The 23,464-nt window shown below is 43.9% G+C and overlaps 1 protein-coding gene across 1 annotated transcript in view; it reads right to left on the reverse strand.

Moving 5' to 3' along the window:
• Positions 1 to 8,038: 8,038 nt before the first annotated feature.
• The window catches only part of LOC132828148 (glutathione S-transferase Mu 5-like), a 30,458-nt gene continuing 15,032 nt past the window's right edge, over positions 8,039 to 23,464 (reverse strand). The window contains exons 6-8 of the mRNA XM_060845072.1: positions 16,106 to 16,201; positions 9,590 to 9,700; positions 8,039 to 8,228 (exon numbers count right to left, since the gene is read on the reverse strand). Coding sequence (XP_060701055.1) covers positions 8,139 to 8,228; positions 9,590 to 9,700; positions 16,106 to 16,201 — 297 coding nt within the window. The 3' untranslated portion in view covers positions 8,039 to 8,138. The remainder of the gene's footprint in view (positions 8,229 to 9,589; positions 9,701 to 16,105; positions 16,202 to 23,464) is intronic.

Below are 23,464 nucleotides of genomic sequence, written 5' to 3' on the forward strand. Positions count from 1 at the left end.
GCTTGAGAGCCTCCTGTGAAGCGCTTCTGTGCTGATTCCTCCGGCATTTATACTGGTTTGTATCTGCCGCTTCCGGTTGTCAGTTGCTGTCCGCTGCAGTGGCCGCTATATAGGGTCTAGGTCGATGTGTCTGTTGATAGAATTTGTGGATGAGTGCCATGCCTCTAGGAATTCCCTGGCTGTTCTCTGTTTGGCCTGCCCTATAATAGTGGTGTTGTCAGCGGACAGCAACTGACAACCGGAAGCTGCAGATTCAAACCAGTATAAATGCCGGAGGAATCAGCACAGAAGCACTTCACAGGAGGCTCCCAAGCACTGAAGATCTCACCTAGAAAAGGGACGAAACATTTGCAACAAAAACTCCCAGCTCGGCGAACAGAACCACAACAACGAGCACCCGAGTTACAAATCTTCTCACAAACTTTGATCTCACTGTAAACTTTTGCTATAAACTCTGTGTCTTACAATCTTATTCTCCACAATTACCTGACGAAGGAGCAGCACTCTGAAAGCTAGCGCTTCCAAATAAACCTGTTGGACTATAACCTGGTGTTGTGTGATTTTCAGCCTGCAGCAATGGCAGAGTGGGGACTCCTGGGTGTGTTAGGCCCAGAGCATGGACTCTTGCAGCAGCAGCAATGAGTCATTAACTGCGTTGGTGTTGGTACCCAGAGTGCAGGTTCCCGGCTGTGCTAGGCCCAGAGTGGATTCCTTGCAGTAGTTCCGGAACTGCTTTTGGGATCCCAGCTGGTGAATATGAATTTGATTTAAATACTTTTTTTCTTCTTTTATATCTCAAAATGGCCCTGGATTGTGTTGACAGATCACTTTTCACTGTATCTCCCCAGATAGATGTGACAATAAATCATTCATTCATAAACCATTCATGTCAGTCCTAAATGATTTACACCAGCATCTTTACGCCGTGATCCTTGGTTCTGGAGTCCCTTGAGATCGAGAACACTCTTTGCTTACCCTGTTCAATCCTGTCAGAATTTGATAGTTTCTGTAAGATCCCCTCTCATTTTCTAAACTCCAGTGAATATAGTCCTAACCAATCCAATCTCTCTTCATATGTCAGTCCCAGAATTCCTGGAATCGGTCTGGGAAACCTTTGTTGTACTTCCTGCATAGCCAGCTATCCTTCTCCAGGTATGGAAACCAAACGTTGCCAGTCCCCTGTGCGCGATGTCCATGCATTTGCTCTGTCCCTCTGGTAAATTTGCCCGTTTCATTGGAAAACCTTTAGCATTTACATAGCTTTTTTCACCACCATTGAGTTCTTTTTTAAAAAAAGTTTAGGCATCACTGGTTAAGCCAATATTTTGAGAGTTTGGAAGGTGCAGTTTCTGGTGGGTTGGTGAATTTCTATAATCAAGAGTGTGGTGCTGGAAAAGCACAGCAGGTCAGGCAGCATCCAGGAGCAGGCGAATCAACATTTCGGGCATAAGCCCTTCATCTTTGTCCTGGATGATGTCAAGTTTGTTTTTGTGTTTCAGAGCAGCACTGTTCCAGGAAGGCGAGGGGTATTCCATCACACTCCTGATTTGTACCTTATGGATGGTAGACAGGTTTTGTGGAGTCAAGGGGTGAGTTACTTTTTTTTTCTTATAACCCATACACTACCGCCTAACTGTGGTAGCGCTTATATTTTCCCCCGCACCCAGCTTGGGTGTGTGCAGGTGTGAGACACAGTGAAAGGCAACAAGTGTACAAATCTTTATTCTATTTTCACCTCTGGGACGCCCAGACCAACCAACCCAACCACCCCGTGGCTCAACACTTTAACTCTCCCTCCCACTCCACCGAGGACATACAGGTCCTTGGACTCCTCCACCGGCAGAACATAACAACACGACGGCTGGAGGAGGAGCGCCTCATCTTCCACCTGGGAACCCTCCAACCACAAGGAATGAACTCAGATTTCTCCAGTTTCCTCATTTCCCCTCCCCCCACCTTGTCTCAGTCGGTTCCCTCAACTCAGCACCGCCCTCCTAACCTGCAATCTTCTTCCTGACCTCTCCGCCCCCACCCCACTCTGGCCTATCACCCTCACCTTGACCTCCTTCCACCTATCACATCTCTATCGCCTCTCCCCCAAGTCCCTCCTCCCTACCTTTTATCTTAGCCTGCTTGGCACACTCTCCTCATTCCTGATGAAGGGCTTATGCCCGAAACGTCGAATTTCCTATTCCTTGGATGCTGCCTAACCTGCTGTGCTTTAACCAGCAACACAATTTCAGCTCTATTTTCACCACCAGGAAGAAAGGAAACACCCAAGTGGCCAGTGACAAGCAGTGCCCTTCTCACAGGATAAAACTGCATGATCAAATAGTGAGGGGGAGGGTAGGGATCAAATCAGAGCTGGAGGGGGAAATAATACACTCCACTCCCTGTAGTGCCCACCTTTCCCTGAAAATCTCAAGAGTTTTGGTGGACACTGTGTGTTCCTTCTCCAGTGGCACCCAGGTTTTGACATAACGGCAGAAGAGGGGCAGTCAGTCAGCCATAATGACCCCCTCCACAGCCCGCTGCCTGGACCTGTTTGTGACCAGTTTGGCCAGGCCCAGGAGCAGACCCACAAGGAAGTCTTCAGACCTGCCCTCCCCACTCCGTAGCAGGTGCTCAAAAATCAGAAGTGTGGGACTGAAGTGCAACCAAAAACAGAGAAGCAGGTTCAAAGTTTGTGAGAAGATTTGTAGCTCGGGTGCTCGTTGTTGTGGTTTTGTTGGCCGAGCTAGGAATTTGTGTTGCAGCGGTTTCGTCCCCTGTCTAGGTGACATCCTCAGTGCTTGGGAGCCTCCTGTGAAGCGCTTCTGTGATCTTTCCTCCAACGTTTGTAGTGGTTTGAATCTGCGGCTTCCGGTTGTCAGTTCCAGCTATCCATTGCAATGATCGGTATATTGCGTCCAGGTCGATGTGCTTATTGATTGAATCTGTGGATGAGTGCCATGCCTCTAGGAATTCCCTGGCTGTTCTCTGTTTGGCTTCTCCTATAATAGTAGTGTTGTCCCAGTCGAATGCATGTTGCTTGTCATCTGCGTGTGTGGCTACTAAAGATAACTGGTCGTGTCGTTTCGTGGCTAGTTGGTGTTCATGGATGCGGATCATAAGCTGTCTTCCTGTTTGTCCTAGGTAGTGTTTTGTGCAGTCCTTGCATGGGATTTTGTACACTACATTGGTTTTGCTCATACAAAATCCCATGCAAGAATTGCACAAAACACTACCTAGGACAAACAGGAAGACAGCTAACAATCCGCATCCATGAACACAAACTAGCCACGAAACTACACGACCAGCTATCCTTAACAGACACACACGCAGATGACAAGCAACATAAATTCGACTGGGACAACACTACTATTATAGGACAAGCCAAACGGAGAACAGCCAGGGAATTCCTAGAGGCATGGCACTCATCCACAGATTCAATCAATAAGCACATCGACCTGGATCCAATATACCGGCCACTGCAGCGGACAGCTGGAACTGACAAATCATTATAAATGCCAGAGGAAAGATTAAAGAAGCGCTTCACAGGAGGCTCCCAAGCACTTAGGATGTCACCGAGACAGGGAATGAAATGTCTGCAACACAAATTCCCAGCTCGGCGAACAGAACCACAACAGAGGAGCAGGTTTTTAAGGAAATCAAAAAGGGAGGCAAGCACCCACACCCAATATAGACATGATCCATGGCCTCCACAGCACCACAGAACAAGCAGTTGTGCTGGGTGTCCATGAACCACCACAATCTGTGGTTGCAGGGGACCCCTGCTTGCAGCACCCTCCACCCCAGATCCTCAAGAGAAAGGGGGAGGACTCCCGCATACAAAGCCCTCCACTGGGAATCTCCACCGCTCGGTGAGGAGGCGAGTTGCTCACTGCAGGTCTCCAGCCACTGACTTGTTCTTGTAGCCACAGTATTTGCATGGCTAATCCAGTTGAGTTTCTGGTCATGGTGATGCCCAGGATTTTGATAGTGGGGGGATTCAGTGACGGTAATGCCATTGAATGGCAAAAAGTGATGGTTAGCGCCTCTATTGTTGAAGATGGTTATTGCCTGGCATTTGTGTGGCACATTTAATGCAAACTGTCAGCCAAAACACGAATGTTATTCAGGTCTTGCTGTATTTGGATATGAGTTGCTTCAGTATCAGAGGGATCATGAATGGTACTGAATAGTATGTGGTCAGTGGTGTCGGCCATGAGTATCAAAGGTAGTCAATGAGATATTAGTCAAGTTGGCTGCTTTTTCCTGCATAGTATAACTGGTATCCCATACTGCATCACCACTAATTAAATACCTTTGAGCAAATACCTTTGCTCACACCTATGTTATGAGAAATTTGGCATTGGGATTTTTTAAGGGAATGCCTCTTCTATTCACTGTCCATCTAGGTTCTTTAAAGGAGAGGACTGCTCGCAGCAAAAAAAACATTCTGGAAGTCTTAGTTGATTGACACGAATGGAAGTCTGAAAGTTGGCTGAGAGGATGATGGGACTCCACAAGGTAACTTCTGAGCTTAAGTTGCTTTAAAATCCACCAGGCCATAGTCAGTGTTTCTCACTTCATGAGGGCCAATTGCACGGCCCCAGCAACCCATTTATGCATAGCAAGCTGCCACAGGTCACAATGGGACGAGCAGCTAATTCCTTTTGGGCGGCTGGTGATGTTAACTGAGGGACAAACACTGGTCAGGGTAGCAGGAAGGGATCCCTTGTTGATCTTTGAAACAGTACGCTCAGAACGTTTGTGTTCATCAGAGAGTGCGGACAAAGTCTTGATTTCAAAAGATGGCACCTTCAACATTGAACTGGAATATAAAAACTTTGTATGTGTTTTTCTGGGATGATTATATCGAAGTTCTGCTATGGGAGTTGAACCATGACTTTCTGATTCCAAGTGGAGTGTGTTATTAAGCCACAAACTGCTCTGCGCGCGATAACATTTTGGTTTTAAACAGTCAACACATTCTCCTTAGACCGTGGCAACATATAATTACACAACTGCCAAAAGGGAAAATAAAAGGCTTGTTTTTAAAAGATCTCAGAGGGAGGGGAAACAAAACTTTAGTGGAAGTGTTCAGAAGTATCCCAGGGTATAGGCCCTCCAAGGGGTGCACAGAGGATCTGAATCAACAGTGGGAACAGTCTCGGGACACAGGCTGAAAGTAACATCGGGAGGTCCAAGCACTGAATACCAATCTGTACAAAGAGGAGTTTTTAAAAATCAGTATGTTAAATGGATAGATGTGGGTCACACGTGACAGGGAACGAAACTGTGCCGATAGGAATGTGGACGGATGGGTTTTGAAAAAGCAACAATCTGTGAAGGGCAGCCACAGCTTGTGAAAGGTCACCAGTATTCGAGCCCAGAAGGGGGCAGTGCAATGCAGCAACAAAAAGTAGCAGGGATGACATGGGGCTAACAGGGGCAGATGGTCTGCAGAATGAGAGGGGTTTGAGGAATAGCTCCAAACTGAAACAGACACGACCATTACAAAACAGTTTCAGCATCAAACCACTCAGGGAAAGGAATGGAGTGAAGCTAAAGCTGGAGAGATTGTGTTCAGGGCTGGAAGGTCATCGTAGTAATAGTGGGTAGACATAGTATGGACTGTGGTAGTTCTGTTGTGATAACATAGCAATGGGAACAGAGCTGGATAGTGCCAGAGGTGGACAGTAAGAGAAGTAATGGGAGAGTATTTACTAGTGTCAAATATCAGAGGAATTGTCCCACCACAAAATGAGATGGGGATTTACTGGTGATCCTGACCCCAGTTGGGCTGGGCAATGGTCTTAGTACTTTGTGTGGACTCCCTTCATTGCAAACCACCTTACAATATCTACTCCACCTTCAAACACTCTCTCTGCAGTAGAAATCTTGCAGGAAATACTCGATTTCTTCACTAGACTGTCCTCCCTCAGTCTCAAAACACACAAGGCCACACGACGACTTTTTTCCATCTCCACTAAAGTCACAAACACGAGCTCTCCCTGAAATTGTAATCAAATTACCAACTCTAACTTCAGAGCTTCTACTCAAAACATTGTGCTTGAAGCGTTCTATCGTTCACAGGATGTGAGTATTGCTAGCGAGCATTTATTTCCCATCCGTCATTGCACTCCAAGGTCTTGATTAGCTCCTATCTGAAACAGCGGAGCAATCTTCTAGCCCATTGCAGAAAGAGGACTCAATTAAATGACTTCAGGCCTGAAGTCACACGGAGTATAGGAAACAAAACCTGCTCTTTAAGAAGCACATCAGTGAGCCAGATTCATTCTTAGAGAGAAAAAAAGAGAGATTGAGGGGGGAACCTGATTGAGGTGTACAAAATCATGAAGGGTATAGACAGGGTGGATAAAGACAAGCTTTTTCCCCAGAGTGAAGGATTCAATAAATGAGAGGTCACACTTTCAAGGTAAATACTTCATACAGAGGGTGGTGGGCATTTGTAACACATTGCCAGCAGAGGTGGTAGAGGCAGGCACAGTAGATTCATTTAAGATGGGTCTGGACAGATGCACGAGTAGGTGGGATTCAGAGGGATACAGATGCTTGGGAATTGACCAACAGGTTTAGACAGTAGATTTGGATTGGCTCAGGTTTGGAGGCCGGAAGGGCCTGTTCCTGGGCTGTAAATTTTCTTTGGTTCTCTGTTCTTATGGTAATCCAACAGCAGGTTTTAAAGGGGGACAAATGGTTTAATCCAGTAAATACTTAACTTTTTAAAACAACCTGCATTAAACAGCTATGCTTAAAATAACTTCTACAATTAAAAATTCAAATTTGCATTTATCTTAAAAGAATGTTGTGAAACTTGAAATGGTTCAGAGAAAAAAATAAATCAAGGATATTGCCTGGGTTGGAAAATTTGAGCTATAGGGAGAAGCTAAATTTCTCTGGAGATTTTCCCTTCAGTTAGAGGCTGAAGGGTGACCTTATAGAAGTTTGTAAAATTATGAGGGGCATGGATAGGATAAATAAACTAGGTCTTTTCCCTGGGGTGGGGGAGTCCAAAACTAGAGGGCATAGGTTTAAGGTTGGAGAGGTAAGACTTAACAAGGGACCCAAGAAGGAACCTTTTCACAGAGGGTGGTGCATGTATGGAATGAGCTGCCAGAGGAAGTGGAGAGGCTGGTACAATTACAACATTTAAAAAAGGCATCAAGATAGGTATATGCATAGGAAGGGCTTTGAGGAATATCACAAATGCGACTAGATTAATTTCGAACATCTGGTCAGCATGGATGAGTTGGATCTCAGAGTCTGTTTCCATGTCTCTATAACCAGGAACCATCATAACAGCACCATCTACTGGACAAGCAAGTGTGACACAAGCTTTCCCTCCTGTCTCAAGTTTCAATTTTCAGAAAGTGTTTGTAAGATGCAAATCCCAACAGGTTGGAGTGACTAGAGAAGTAATAAATCCATGTGAATGTAATGTACATGTTTCCAACCAAAAAAAAAATGTGGAACTGGAAACAATTCTGAAAACCTCCCTGCTTGTCAAGCTTCCCTAGCATGCTATCAGAAATATACAAAGTTTCTAAAGGTCATGAGTTTTTTTTCTGTTCACTCATGCTAAGTGGGTTACTGCTGATGGGCAATAAATACTGACCAATCACTAGTTGCCCCTGAGAAGGTGGTAGTGAGCTGCCTCAAACTGCTGCAGCCCACATTACCCTAACTTACAAATATTACTGTTGTTAGCATCTATGATGTAGACTCATTCATTCTCTCTTTAATATCTCCTTTCTATGTTCATAATTTAACCATATACACAGAGAACCTTGATTATCTGGCAAGATTGCAAGCTCCCGATGCTCAGCTGAACTTTGTTATCCAGTATTCAATTATCCAGAATTTGATTAACGGAATAAAATACACCCCGCCCATATCCTTTGGATAATCGAGATTCCTGTCTGTCCTAACGATAATGTTAATAAATTTTTTCTTGATGGGCTGAAGACAAAGGATCCCATTCATTATACTTTATAAAAGCATTAAATTAAAACCAGGACTGGATGTGCAATATTTTACAATTCATTTGAACTTTAATTAAAAGTTTTCAAAAAAAAGCCTTTTTTTACTGATGTGGTTTCAGTAGCCTGAGAAAAATGTCAAATTCTTCATTACTTGTGGCCCCATTTGGCCATTTTATTATTGAATGGCCCCTTCATAAAGCGGTCAGATTTCATATACGCTGCGATCTTCTCTAAAGTCTGTAAAATTAATTTTTACAATTAGACAGATATCGAAACAATAATCACTACATATTTTGAAATGCAAAATTAAAAGCATGAAGAATTAAAACATAAGAGCTGCATAGTTCCCCTTAAAAGGAACACCTCATCATTGTCCTCAACAGCCAGTGCAGACAAGAATTGAGCTTCCAAAAAAAAAATGGTGCAACTTTAAAATCTAATTTCAGGGGTCATTGGTGAGTGGGCTCAGGACTCACGTCTTGAGGTGACGCAATGAAGATGGAGTCTCTTGCAGCTGCATCTTTTTGTTCTTACTGGATTACAGCCACAGTTGAAGGTTTCTAACTCTATTTCATTGTAGAGTACAAGTAACAATAAATCATCATCAGTTTAGCTCCCTTCTGGACTAAGGCTCAGCTTTTGCTCAACCCTTGCATAGCGGCACAGCTGAGGCCAGGAACTGCAGGGGGGCTGCCAAATTCAATATGTTTTATCAAATCTTAGCTTGCATTATTGTGATAATTCAGCTATAAGATTCACTTCCCACATTACTCCCATCGCTATGGGTTAGCAGTTCAATAATCCTCTAATTTTCAAGTTATCACTGACGAGAACAAAAACGATCAATTCAATGTGAAACATGGCAAGTTCAAAAAGCAGAAAGTGATACAGTAGTAATCTTGACTTGCAAAATAGGAGTTGGTATGTATATTAATTACACCGTGAGTAGGTCACTCAATCTAACTTGTATTTGGGTGTCATACAAGCTTTCTCCTGTATTTTTTCATTCAATCCCATCAAAATCCTATTACTTTATCCCTCACACTTTCCTTTCAGAAGGTCTGTAGTATTTGCCTTAACTCCCTTTTGTGGTGGCACATTCCCGATCTTAACCATTCGTGAAAAGGTTTCTCCCCAGTTATTCACTTGTATTTTAGGACCCCTAATTCTGGGCAATTCTCCTCTAATCAAACCACTTCATTCTTTTATTAGAACACCCCTCAACATTACATTTCAAAATACAGCCCTAGACTGATCAATATGTCCTAATAGTTTTACTAACACTTTTTTGGCACCTATATGTACGCAAGGCATGAAGATTAGAGACTGACCTAAAATAATTACAAAAAAAAAGGACCAGTTGGTCTGTTAACTCCTTTCTGCAATGGCATGGTGCAAACTTCTCTAGAGCACTACAGATCTAGCAAACTGCATGACTATTCGTAGGTTCAGGAGGGCAATCCCAACAAGTTAGATAATTCAGTTCAAATGAACATGCTGTACATTTGTTTTAAAGACCTACTACTGGAATTAGAATTGCATTGTGGCACAGCAATCAAGCCTTTTGCTAATAAGCTGCTTTAAACCCCATTTATTACCTCAAAACGGTCCACAAAATCCTTCAGGTTTTGAAACTCCTCCAAACACTTTAATTCAAACACACGATGCTCATCCAAGAGTTCATACATTAGGAAATCCACAAAAGTAATCTGTTAGGAAGAAGTTAAAAGAAAAAAAAAGTTTAAAAAACCATTCTCTATGAAGCTTACAATGAGATTCTGAATTCAGAGAGTGTGGCTCCTCCTCAGGTAACAAACATAAATTCATAACACTGTCTATTCATTGGACCGTCAATCCTATTGGTTAAAGTAACTCAGTGGAATGCCATAAAGTCCAAATTAGTTTCTTTATCCAAAGCTGCATTTTTTTTTACATTTGTTTTACTTCATTCACAGAAAACAGGCAAGGCCAATATTTATAACATCCTAACTTCCCACAAAAAAAGGGAGTTAGCTGCCTTTGGAACCAGTTACAGTTCATGTTGACAATGGTGCTCTCACACTGCACTATGTGGCAGGGAGTTCTTTCAAACATTTTTTGTCAAATTTCTAAAGGACTCAAAAGGGTCTTCTTAAGCGGTTAACTACAACCCAGGTGGGACATTGAACACTCAAATAGTACAAGAGATCCAGATCCTTTTAGGGTGGCACGGTGGCTCAGTGGTTAGCACTGCTGCCTCACAGCACCAGGTTAGACAGTCGCCTGAGGCTGGAATCTGTGTGGAGTTTGCACATTCTCCCTGTGTCTGTGTGGGTTTCCTCCCACAATCCAAAGATGAATTGGCCATGCTAAATTGCCCCATACTAATTAGGTCAATTAGTCAGAGATAAATGGGTCTGGGTGGGTTACTCTTCAGAGGGTCAGTGTGGACTAGTTGGGCTGAATGGCCTGTTTCCACACTGTAGGGAATCTAATCTAAATGTCAGTTGTCTGACAGGACTCCCTGACTAAATTGAACACTGAAAACAGAGAGAATATGTAATTTGTACATTACTGATGTAGGAACAAATACCTCACTTGAAAAGGGTGGACATTGCATACTGTAGCAATCTTTTCACTATTTACATTTGGAAATCATTCATCTTCAGTAGCTTCAGGGCAAGGGAATGGTGCTGCTGGTTGTATTACACTGTAGCTCAGCAGGTTACTGAACCAAATCCTGTATATTGCCCAGTCAAAGTTAACTAATGCCCAGAAATATTTGTTCCACTTCAGATGGATTTCAGTGAAGGACAGAACTGGAACCTAAACTTTTAAACACTTAAGCCTTCTATGTACAGAGAGGCACATTGCTAAATCCAACAATCTCTCTCTTCATCTGTTACTATCAATTGCTTGCTCTTCAATTTTGGGGAATGGTTTGGGACAGAAGCAATGCTGGACCCTCAAATCAAAGTCCAGTGTGATGGGAGCACAAGATAGATCTAGTCAACTGGTCATTGTACACCTCTAGAGCAAATGGGACTTGAACCAGGCATTTTGGCTCAGAGATACGGACACTATCACTGAACCAGAGAAGCCCCCTTCCAAGCACTGGATTCCAGGCCTCATAATCCAGCACCACAGAAGGAGGCCAAATCAGCTCAGCATGCTTTTGCATTTTTTCAAGCAATTTAGGAAGATTTTCTGTTCAACTGGTTCAGAGATATCATTACAGACCTCTGGGGCAGATGGGATTTCGACCAGAGTGGTCTGGCTCAGGAGGTTGGGACAGTGGTATTATCAGAAAAGATTTGGAGAGTTAGCTATAGGGAGAGGCTGAACAGGCTGAACAGGCTGGGGCTGTTTTCCCTGGAGCGTCAGAGGGTGATCTTTGAGGTTTATAAAATCACGAGGGGAATGGATAGGGTAAATAGAGAAGGTCTTTTCCCTGGGGGAATCCAGAACTAGAGGGCACAGGTCTAGAGCAACAGGGGAAAGATATAAAAGGGACCTAAGGGCAACTTTTTCACTCGGAGGGTGGTGCGTGTATGGTATGAGCTGCCAGAGGAAGTGGTGGTACAATTACAGCATTTAAAAGGCATCTGGATGGGTATACAAATAGGAAGGGTTTAGAGCAATATAAGCCAAATGCTGGCAAATGGGGCTAGATTAGTTGAGGATATCTGATCAGCATAGACAAGTTGGACTGAAGGCTCTGTTTCCATGCTATACATCTCCATGACTCTAATGACCCAGGCAATGTTCTGGGGACCCAGGTTTGAATCCAGCCATAGCAGATGATGGAATTTAAATTCAATAAATATCTGGATTTAAGAGTCTAACGATGGCCGTGAATCCATTGGTGATTATTGGAAAAAATCCACTTGGTTCACTAAATGTAGTTTAGGGAAGGAAATGGCCATTCATACCTGGTCTGGCCGACAAGTGACTCCAGACTACACACTAATGTAGCTGACTCTGAACGGCAATCAGGGATGGGCAAGAAATGCTGGTCTAGCCAGCGATGCCCTCCTCCCGAGAATGAATAAAAAAAAATTACCACTGCACCACAAAAGCACCTTGTAAACACAAGCATGCCTCAGATATTTTCAAGGATCAATGTTTTCCCACAAGGTGAAACAGCTTCAAGAAAAAAAAAGGTGCTGAAATACCTTCACAGAGACTGGTATCTTGTCAGCAAGTCACCCTTTATGTACATGTGCACAGTACATAGACTCTGACTTGCTAGCTCAGAGCTAGACCCGAGAGTCACAAGTATGTCTCAACTTCATGCACAGCAGCTGAAATCCATTAACATTAACCAAATCTTATTCAGCTATTGATCTTTTTAGACATGCTGGAGAAAAGGTTTTAATCTTAACAGTGAGCAAACAAGGAATTCTGGGAGCCTCGACACAGAATGGGCTAAGAGAGAAGAGCAAAAAAGTAAAAAGGACTAATACTTAGCATGACTGTAGCTGGAGCTTTAACAAAAGGGTGTACTAAACCATGGTGTATCTTTAAAGCTGCCAACAGTGCCACAAGACATGCATTGGTTTTGTTCAACAGCAGGTTTCGAATACCTTTGAGAGCTGGTAGTCTGAAATTTATTATTATTCTCTAACCTGTCCAGATCAGCCTGGGAGCAAGTTATTTCTGAGGAAGAGAATTACATTACAATGCTTAACCAGAAGTTTTAGAATTAGAAAGAAAAATGAAAAAATCTGTGGTAAAACATTTTAAATCCATAATAAAAATGGTTTTACTTCTACAAAGTAACAGCATCTGTTTTTCCTGAACCCAAAGCACTGAATTATTTTTTATTCACTTGTGAAGAGTCCTTAAGTTAGTGGCCATTTGCCTTTTTGATCCACTGCGGCCTGTTTGGTATAGGGACACCCACAACATATTTACAGAGGGTGTTCCAGGAATTTGACCCAGTGACGCTGAGGGAACGGTAACATAAGAGCAGGTGGTACAGTGGCTCAGTGGTTAGCACTGCTGCCTCGGCCTGGGTTCGATTCTAGCCTCGGGCAACTGTGTGGAGTTTGCACATTTTCCCTGTGTCTGTGAGAGAGTTTCCTCTGGGTGCTCCAGTTTCCTCCCACAATTCAAAGATGTGCAGGTTAGGTGAATCAGCCCTGCTAAATTGCTCATAGTGGTGTTCAGGGATGTGTAGGTTAGGGTTGTTAATCAGGGGTAAGTATTGCTAATAGGGTAGGGGAATGGGTCACCGGAGTGTTGGTGTGGACTTGTTGGGCCGAAGGGCCTATTTCTACACAGTAGGGATTCTAATATGTCAGGTGAGGATTATAAATGGCTTCGTGGGTTCCTTGGAGGGGTTGTGTTCCCTTGTACCTGCTGCCCTTCCAGGTGGTAACGATCACAGGTCTGAAAATCTGTTTTTGCAGAATTACATTTTGTTTTGCTCAACAACTGCACAAATCCATGTAAAACTCTATAAAACTATGCAGAGGGTTTGCCAGGAGAAAAAAAGTGAGGACTGAAGATGCTGGAGACCAGAGTTGAAAAATGTGGTGCTGGAAAAACACAGCAGGCCAGGCAGCATTCGAGGAGCAGGAGAATCGACGTTTCGGGCATTAGCTCTTCTTAAAGAAGGGCTAATGCCTGAAACATCGATTCTCCTGCTCCTCGGATGCTGCCTGGCCTGCTGTGTTTTTCCAGCACCACATTTTGTCAAAACAGAGGGTTTGTCAGTCTGATGTAGCATTGGGAGACAGACAGACTTCACACCTATTGTTAGAAAAACTGAGCTACCTTAAATTACATTCTCAATGGTAGTTCTGGGATTTACAATCAAATAACAGAAACCAGCATATCCCATTATAAAAAGGTGGAAGATTTGATCTAAAATTATTTAATTTATTACATCGCCACGACACTGGACTCCTCTGGCTACAAATTCTGTGAGCATGATTTTAACCTCCACAACCACCTGATGAAGGGGCTGTGCTCAAAAGCTGGTGCTTCCAAATAAACCTGTTGGACTATAATCTGGTGTTGTGTGATTTTTCAGTTTGAAAACATTGCTCTTAAAAAGGGAGCCTCGGAGCATGTTCCGAAGGAGCAGCTTGTAGATGCTACACATCACTGCTACTGATCTTCAGGGATGCAGAGAGAGGATTTTTGTTGATGTGGTGCCAATCAAGCAGGGGCTGCTCTGTTCCGGATAGTGTCAAGCTTCTCGAGTGTTCCTGGAGCTGTACATATCCATGCAAATGGGGAGTGTCCCATCACACTCCTGACTCATGCATTGCAGATAATGGACAGGCTCTGGGGAGTCAGGAGGAGAGATACTTACTGCAGGATTTCCAGTCTCCATGCTGCTCTTGTAGCCATTACAGCCAAGGCACGATGACTAGATCATCTCTGGTTAGAGACAGACACTCCCTATTATTTACATGGAGCAGCTGGTCACTCCAAGTCTGGATATTATCAGAGTCTTGCTGCATTTGGACAGGAGTATCTGGGGAGTTATGAATGATGCTGAACATTGCCAGAAGTGGGGATGTTCACTGCACATTCTGCTGGAGGGGACAGTGAAGCAACATTTTTCTTTTAAAAAAAAAATTCACAAGGTTAGGGCATTTATGCCCATGCCTAATTATGGCGACAGCAGTTCAGAGTCAACCATATTGGTGTGGGTCCGGAGTCACACCAGACCAGGTAAGGATGGCAGTTTCTTTCCTTAAAAAGCATGTCAGTGAACCCCAGATGGGTTTTTTCAACTATGGTTTCCATGGTCATCATTAGACATTTAATTCCAGTTATATTTTACAGAATGTAAATTCCACCATCCGCCTTGGCTGAATTTGAACCAGGTCCCCAGAAAATTACCTGGGTCTCTGGATTAACAATCTGGTTATAAATGCCACTAGACCACTGTGTCCCCTTGAAGATGGGTGGGCCTCGGACACTACGCATGCCCGAAACGTTGATTCTCCTGCTCCTTGGTGCTGCCTGACCTGCTGCGCTTTTCCAGTAACACATTTTCAGCCTAGGACACTAACCCTGAGGAACTCCTGCAGAGATACCCTGGAGTGGAGATGACTAACCTGCAACAAGCACAACCATCTTCCTATGTGCTAGATCAGACTCCAATCAGCAGACAGCCATCTCTGATGCCCATTGATTACAGTTTCATTGGGCTCCATAGCCAGACTCTACATAAAGTCATTCACTTTCACCTCCCCTCTAGAATTCAACTCTTTCGTCCATAAATTTGGACGAAGGACAAAGCAAGGTCAGCAGCTGAGTGACCACGGAAGAACTTGAATAGAGCATCAGTGAATGTGGTTATTCCTCAGCACCTACTGCTGGAATGGACTGATGAGCAAAATCAAGCTGGAGGGAACTGGCTGGGTTACATTAGTCCTGCTCTTGGTGTACAGGATATAGCTGGGCAATTTTTGACATCGTCAGGTAGATGACAGTTTTTTCGCTAAATTGGAACAGTGGCTAGGATCATGGATATTTCTGGAGCACCAGCCTTCAATATTATTGCCAGAATGTTGTCATTAATCCACACCTACTGCAGTATCCAATTCCTTCAGCCCAATTTCTTGACATCAAATGGGAGTGTACCAAACTGACTGAAGACCAGCATCTGTACTGATGTGGACTTCCAAAGAGGCCAAGATGGATCATCCACTCAGCACTCCCAGCTGAAGATTATTGTGAATGCTTCAGCCTGACCTTTGCACTCATGCTGGGCTCCCAATCATTGACAATGGGGAGATTTGAGGAGCCTCTTCCTTCAGCAAGTTGTTTAAATGGTTTCTCACAATTCACAACTGACGTCACAGGACAGCAGAGCTTAGATCAGACCTGTCAGCTGAGGAATCGCTTTGACTAATAACTGTACTGGACAGCTTTGATCTTCTCAAAACACCATCTGACAACCGGTGTTTAAGAACAATAGATTTCCAAATGGAGGAGTTACCATATATACAAATATATACCCTACATCAGTGAAATTTCATTGCTCACCTTCAAGTGTCAAAAAGTACATCCATAACTGGACAACCACTAAAGACATGCCAATAAAAGTAACAGACAAGAAAAGGTCTCAATAATGTTACTGCAGCAACTACATGGACACACAAACTTACCTTGTCACCAGCAAACCAAGGTCTCTTCCCCAGAAAGTCAGAGAACTGCTTCAATAGGTTTGGCAGGCCTTTCAGATAATCACTCTTCAGGTTCTCCTGCAGCAAGTTGGAAAACAAATCGTTACTTCCTCAAATCCCATGATCCAGATTATCATCTGAAATAACAAAGCATGTGGTTTGCACAAAGGTCACAATCTTGCAGATACTAAAGCTTTAGGAAACCCATTGCAGAGAGGAGTAAAATGAAGTCTGAATCTAGCTGGGAATTATTCATCTAGAAATCGACGACACTGTTCAGGTGTAAAGGCGGTGGCAAGTCTGTTTTGTTTCAAATTCTCATTTTGCGCAGTGACCCAACAACGGTGTGTTTAGTAAAAAGATCAGACTAGACAAAACCGTGACTTATTAAACATTTAATACATGCCGCAAATTAATCTGCAGCATCCCATAACTCAAATATGAGAGCATCTATTATACAAGAGAGTTTAATTACCAAACACAGCCATCAGAGCGGAGCTAATCATCCAAGGAACACGCGCGCACACAGCAGTGCTAGATTCAAGGACAAATTTTAAATTTATTGCCCACTGGAGAACTGAATGAATAAATTCCTAATTTATTGAACCAGTAGACACAGCTGCAGCACCAGAACAGTTTCCATTAACAGCTGGTCACTGAGCAGCAGAGTCCACTTGCAGAGACCTCTATTTCACCAGCAGGATAGCATCAGCTGCCTAAACGTGGCTGGGCAACTTTCCCCCAGTCAGCATATGGCCCAGTTCCCAACATGAACAGGAGATTGGTGGAGTCTCTTCTGGAGTACAGCGAGTTCTTCCATAATGTGATGGTTGTGTTCCTGTGCAAACCCACATTTTTAGAAAAATCACGCTTTAGAAACTGCACTTCATGTTAGCAAAACACATTTTAAAAATTCATGCTTGAGAAAAAGCTTTCCCAGTTTGTCACTCACGTTACAACAAATTCACATTGACAAAGTGCACGTTTTCAAAGAATGACCTGTACTGTATCCAGTTCCAGTTACCTAGTTACAGGAAGGATATTAATTATGCTGGTGAGGGTTCAGAGGAGAGTCATCAGGATGTAGCCAGATATGGAAGCTCTGGGTTATAAAAGAAAGGCTGGAACTTTTATGATCCACTTAATTGTAATCCAAACAAAAATGACGACATTTGCATAATAAGTGTAGTCGGAGTACTTTCACATTTATTTAACTCCATGTTGACCAGTACGTAGATGGGTTAAACTACAGCTTGAGGTGCACAGAGATCTACAACAGTTTTCTCCACACCTCCCTTAAAGTAAGCATTGTGAAACCTCTCAAAGCAAAACCTAGAGAAAGTCAATCACTACTGAATGTTCACTTCAAGTCAATGGATGGACTGTATCTCCTGCAGTGCATCATCCGGCTGTACCACCTGCAGGGCATTGTCCGTCTGTACATGCATTGTCCGGCTGTAGCACCTGCAGGGCATTATCCGGCTGCTGCACAGTAACAATGTCCCTGGAAAAGTCTAACTGGTAAAAAAAAGACATTCATACAAAAATAACCCAGCGAGCCAATATACAAAAGTCACAGCAGGTCAGGCAGCAACCGTAGAGACAACAAGCTAATGTTCCGAGTCTAGATGACTATTCAGAGCTGAAGTGAGCTCAGACAGCTCTGAAGAATCACCTAGACTCGAAACGTTAGTTTGCACTCTCTCCCCACAGATGCTGCCTGACCCGCTGGTGATACCCAGCATTTTTTGTTTCAACACATTCCAGCATCTGCAGTAATTTGTTCCAACGAGTTAATACCGTGGCTCCAGTATCAGGTATTACATAGCCTTTTCTACAGTGAGAATGAATGATCGGGAACTTACACATATCATTCACAACAACTGAAAAAAAGGTAGCCAAAGTATCCAATGGAGAAAGTGAGGTCTGCAGATGTTGGAGATCAGAGCTGAAAATGTGTTGCTGGAAAAGCGCAGGAGGTCAGGCAGCATCCAAGGAACAAGAGATGCAACGTTTCGGGCATAAGCCCTTCTTCAGGAATTTTTTTTAGCCGCGGGGGTCGCGAATCCGTCGGCGATGGTCTTCCTGGCGATCGTGGAGGCGGTCGCAGAGGCTGCGAGGTCGGTGGGGGCGGAAGTGATGTCATGGCCAGCGGTGGCGGTTGTTGCCGCAGGCGCCGTAACGGCTGCGTGGTTAATGGCGCCCGACTGATTTCGGAGGCCGATGGAAGATTCTGGAACAGTTGAGGAACCCAGAGTGTGAGGGTAAGTACATGAAAGTTTTTGGTACTTACTGTCTTTAATTTCCAATATGGCTGGGAAGAACTGTTTGTTTAGTGTCTGGATTCTTCTGTGGATGAAGAACAGCAGAGGTCCTTTGCAAGTTTGAGAGAGTGTTGTCCTGAGCTGGGGTAGGGCTGATTGCAGAGAGTGTAAGTTGCGACGCATGGCTGCAAGGGTGGAGCGGAGGATCCGGAGGGAGGTCTGTTGCTGGAGGCTTTGGATTTGTTGTAGGTACAGGTTGGGTCCAAATTTTGTTGGTCTGAACGTAGTCCGGAGTCTGTGTGGGATCAGTCGGTTCCGTAGGCAGGTGCTGAGGAAGGAGATGTGGCTGTGGTAGCGGGTCTGTTTGAGAACGTGGCTGAAGAGCTTCTGTGCAGAGGAGATGACCTGGGGGGTGCAGTGAAAGAGGGACTCACTGAAATCCTTGTAGAGGGAGGAAGAGAGCTTCTTCAAGGAAGGCATCCTTGCAAGAGGATTCACAGTAGGTTAAAATCTTTCAGGAGAAAAAAAAGTGAGGTCTGCAGATGCTGGAGATCAGAGCTAAAAGTGTATTACTGGAAAAGCGCAGCAGGTCAGGCAGCATCCAAGGAACAGGAGATTCGACGTTTCGGGCATAAGCCCTTCTTCAGGGCATTCCTGAAGAAGGGCTTATGCCCGAAACGTCGAATCTCCTGTTCCTTGGATGCTGCCTGACCTGTTGCGCTTTTCCAGCAACACATTTTCAGCAAAGTATCCAATGGCCAAAGCTAGGAAGCTTTCTGTGGGACTTACTCTTAAAAAGGCTGATCATTTCTTTCAGTGAAGTGTGATTACTGCAGAATGACTAAGTATAAACGAGAATGCACCTGTTAATGATGGCACCAATACCCATATGCTAATCAAGACTGATGAGAGAGTCATAGAGTAGGGAAATACAGAACCTTCAGCCCAACCAGTCCATGCTGAACGTAATCCCAAATTAAACTAGTCCCACCTACCTGTTCCTGGCACATATCCCTCCAAATCTTTCCTATTTGTGTACTTATCCAAATGTCTTTTAAAGATTGTAATTGTCTCAAAATCTACTGCTTCCTCAGGAAGTTCATTCCACACACAAACTGAGGAATGATAGAACTGTGCTGAAGACCTGTTATCACTAAAATCTACACCAAGAGCCAGACAATAGTCATTTAGAGAAGTTAAACACAGAAGAAGAAGTGCTACAGACTCAGGAATATGGACGCGGCTTCAAGAACACAGGACAGACACCGAGACCTCCTGCCAGGCAGAATCCATGAAAATTAAACTGTACAGGATTAAAGCCATGGAAGCAGCTCAAGCCAAAATTACATCACCATCCGAAAAATTTAACATTTCTCTTCCTGCAGATTCTGGACTTGATCATTCTGGTATTTTCTACTTTTAAAGTTGCATCACATCAGCAGCAAGGGTTCACGTACTGTATGGATTAAAAAGGTTTATAGCACCATCCAGTGGCTGCTGTTAGTCCTGCAAGTGTTACCATTACAGTCAGAATTGCTTCAATCGACTGATTGATATCAGTCCGATATGAGAACATAAACACTGAGGAACACAAGGAGATTCTGAAGACAAATGATTTAAAACTTGGTCAAAGAAGTAGGTATAGAAGGAGAGGAATGAATGATGGAGATTAAAGGGAAGGTAATCCAGACCACAAAACCTGCACACAGCTAAAAGTGTACAATCACCAAAAAGTGGAACACTTAACTTCAGGGTGCTCTGGTCCAGTCAGAGCAGCGAGATGATTTCAGAATGATTGACAGGCTGGAGGAGATGCAAGTAGTAGGAAAAGGAAAGGCCATAGAGAAAGATTTAAAGCAAAAGGTAAGTTTTGTGGGGGGGGGGGGGGGGGGGGGGGGGGAAAAGAAAGTGTTTGGACAGTGTTAATTTAATTCAGAAAACACATTGGCTTCAAAGGTTGCCAAATTCCCCGCATTTGATGATTCCCCTGTTGCTGAGATTTGGAAGAGGTGGCTTTGATGATCATCATTCAAGATTCTACAAATTCTGGAACTGCGTCCACAGACAGGAAAGTTGTAAACGTAACCTCAGTAGAGGAACCTCGATTATCCGGCATTCAATTAACCGAATTTCAGATTATCTGAACAGTATCGCAAGGTCCTGATGCTGGATAACATGGTTAGCAAAGCATAGGTTATCCTGCATTCCATTAAACAAACAAAACACTCCCCACGTGACGTTCGGATAATCAAGGTTCCTCTGTATTTAACAAGGAAAGGGGAGATACGAGGAACTAAATACCTGACAACCTGGCATCAGTTGTGCAGAAAATATGAGATCTATTACAATAGATGTAATAACAGGACACTTCCAAAATCCTGATCTGATTGGGCATGTTGGACAAGCCTCTTAACAGGATCTTACTTGCAGACAGCACAATGAAGGATATTATCTGGATAATCAGAGAGCTTTCAAGAAGATCCAACACAGAACCAGTCAACATAATTGGAGTACATCAGATTGGCGTGTAATACATTACCATAATTAACCAAAAGCAAGCAGAGAATAGGAATACGTGGGTTATTACGTTAACAGACTGTGCTTCCCATGATGCTTGGTTAGTCAATGTTTGGTCTCCAGTGGTCACAATGATTTGGTTGTGGAGATCAAATATAATATTTCCAACTTTGCCACGAACAGAAAACCTGCGAATGGAAGTTGAGAAGGTGATGCAAAGAGGCTTCACAGAGGGGATATGGACAGACCGAGTGTTTGGTAAGGACATGGTAGACTTTAATATAATGGGGATAAGTGTGAGGTTTTCAATTTCAGCAGAGAGTATTTCTCTCGAAGTGAGAGATTGGACAGCGTTGGTGTCCACAGGGACCTGTACGGCCTTGTTCAGAAATCACAGAAAGCCAACATACAGCTGCAACAAGCTATTATGGCAAATGGTGTGCTTGTCTTTATTGCAAAATGACTTGAACAAAAGAGTAAATACATCGTTTTTCAACTGCATAGGGAACTGGCGAGACCAGACCTTAAGGCCAGCATGGTCCGGGCTGTCCTGCCAAATTGTGAAGTGCAATGAGCTCTCGAGCAAATATGTTGAGTATGTCATTTCTTTTACTTTCCCTGATCCCACTTATTAATCACAGCAAATCACCAAAAACGATAGATGCATGATAGAGACTATGGTAAACCTCAGATTTGCAACAGGTGCCTCAAGTTAAAAAGCAGATTACTACAACATAAAAAGCCAGTCCAAAAGGATATGTAAGTGAGATGGATTGGCCATGCTAAATTGCCCTTGGTGTCCAGGGAAGTGTATGTTAGGTGAATTAGCCATGGGAAATGCAGGTTACAGGGATGGGTGGGATGCTCTTTGAAGAGTCAGTGTGGGCTTGATGGGCAGAATGGCCTGCTTCCACCCAACAGAGATCCTAATGATTCTTACTCACAAGTAAGGACAGACTGAGGTAGGGACTTTGTTCGGAGTGTAGAATCTGACCTTTAGAACCAATGCAAACTGGAGGAGACTCAACTTGTATCAGAAGGTGCCGAGAATCCATTGGTAAAAGCATCACCCCCTCCATTTGCAATCTAGCACTTGCTGTAGGTGGGAGAATTCCAGAATATTCTTCTGGGCTCAGTCACATGTCATGCTTTGCTCACTTGCAGCCTTGTCCCCATCACTGGAATACCATCAAAAGATCCAACTCCACAACCCCAACCAGGATCACAGAGCCCCCGACCAAAAGCCGCATTGAGGGAACGTGCCGAGACCAGGTCTCGGTGAAAACAAGTGGTGGGTGGAGGGACAGGGAAACATGTCAGACAGTCACCAGTTCAGCATCAGGAACTTGCTTGAGAAGACGATTAGAAATAGAAGCAAGAATAGGCCATTCAGAAAGACCATGGCTGATCTGACATTCCTTATGTCCACTTTACTGCCTTTTCATCACCATCTTGATTCCCCGAACATCTACACAGAGGAACCTCAATTATCCAAAGGACACAGGCAGGGAGTATTTCGTTCACTTAAACGAATTCCGGATAATCAAATGTCGGATAACAGTTTAGCCGAGTGTCAGGACGTTGTGATCTTGCCGGATAATCCGATATTCGGATCAATGAACGCGGGATAATCTAACCCTTCCCCCACAGCTCTCTGCGGCAAGGGGTTCCAAAGGATTCTCAACCCTCAGAAAGAATTCTTCCGGCATTCCTGTATTCGGAGACTAGGCTCTCCCAGGAGGGACAGCATCCTCTCAGTAAGTTACCCTCGTGCCCCTGGAGAATCCTGTATTTCAATGAGATCATCTCTCATTCTTCTAATCTCCCAAGAGTTGGGTGGCACAGGATGAGTGATGAGATGGAGTGGAGACAATTTCTCACAGGGCATGGGGATGTGGTGGAACCCAAAAGACAAGGCCAGAGGGGAGTCCAGGCCGAGCTCCCCTCCCCCCGATACCACCAAAAAAAAAACTCGAAAAGACCAGAGGAGATGTAGGGGAGCAGACACTTTACCTTTTACTGAAACACAGACCTTACTCTGCCCCCTTGTACATTTTTAGCCCAAAGAACAGCTAAGAGCTTTCACAGACTCTTTCAAGTTCAATGGCAATGCTGTGTAAGTGGTGAGTGGTTTCAACAATATTCACCAAGTGTCCAGGACTGGAGCACATAAACATTTTATTTCTAAAATCCCACATGACTGCAACTCCACCGAGCTCCTCAACAGCTACATGCGTAGCCTCAAGTTTTGATCTTTTATTAAACCCCCCCCCCTCCACCTCTCTCTCTCTTCCCTGCCCCCCCCCCCATACTTCACAGCCTCAAGCTTTTCACTTGCATGCAAAACGCCTGCAGCAGATTCCGGGCAAAAGTAAAAGTAAAATTGTTCATCTTTACTCCTCGAAGGTGTGGTTATCACATGTCTGAGAGCCTGCATACAAAACAGGGTATACACCCAAGTAGGAAAGCAGGGTCAGTCAGACTTCCCCACAGTTGGTGACTCATGGTGGTCAGACCTTCCCTTGATCTGAACCAAAAGGATCTTGAAGCTGAACCATTC

Source organism: Hemiscyllium ocellatum, chromosome 26 (assembly GCF_020745735.1).
Source record: "Hemiscyllium ocellatum isolate sHemOce1 chromosome 26, sHemOce1.pat.X.cur, whole genome shotgun sequence".
NCBI lineage: Eukaryota > Metazoa > Chordata > Chondrichthyes > Orectolobiformes > Hemiscylliidae > Hemiscyllium > Hemiscyllium ocellatum.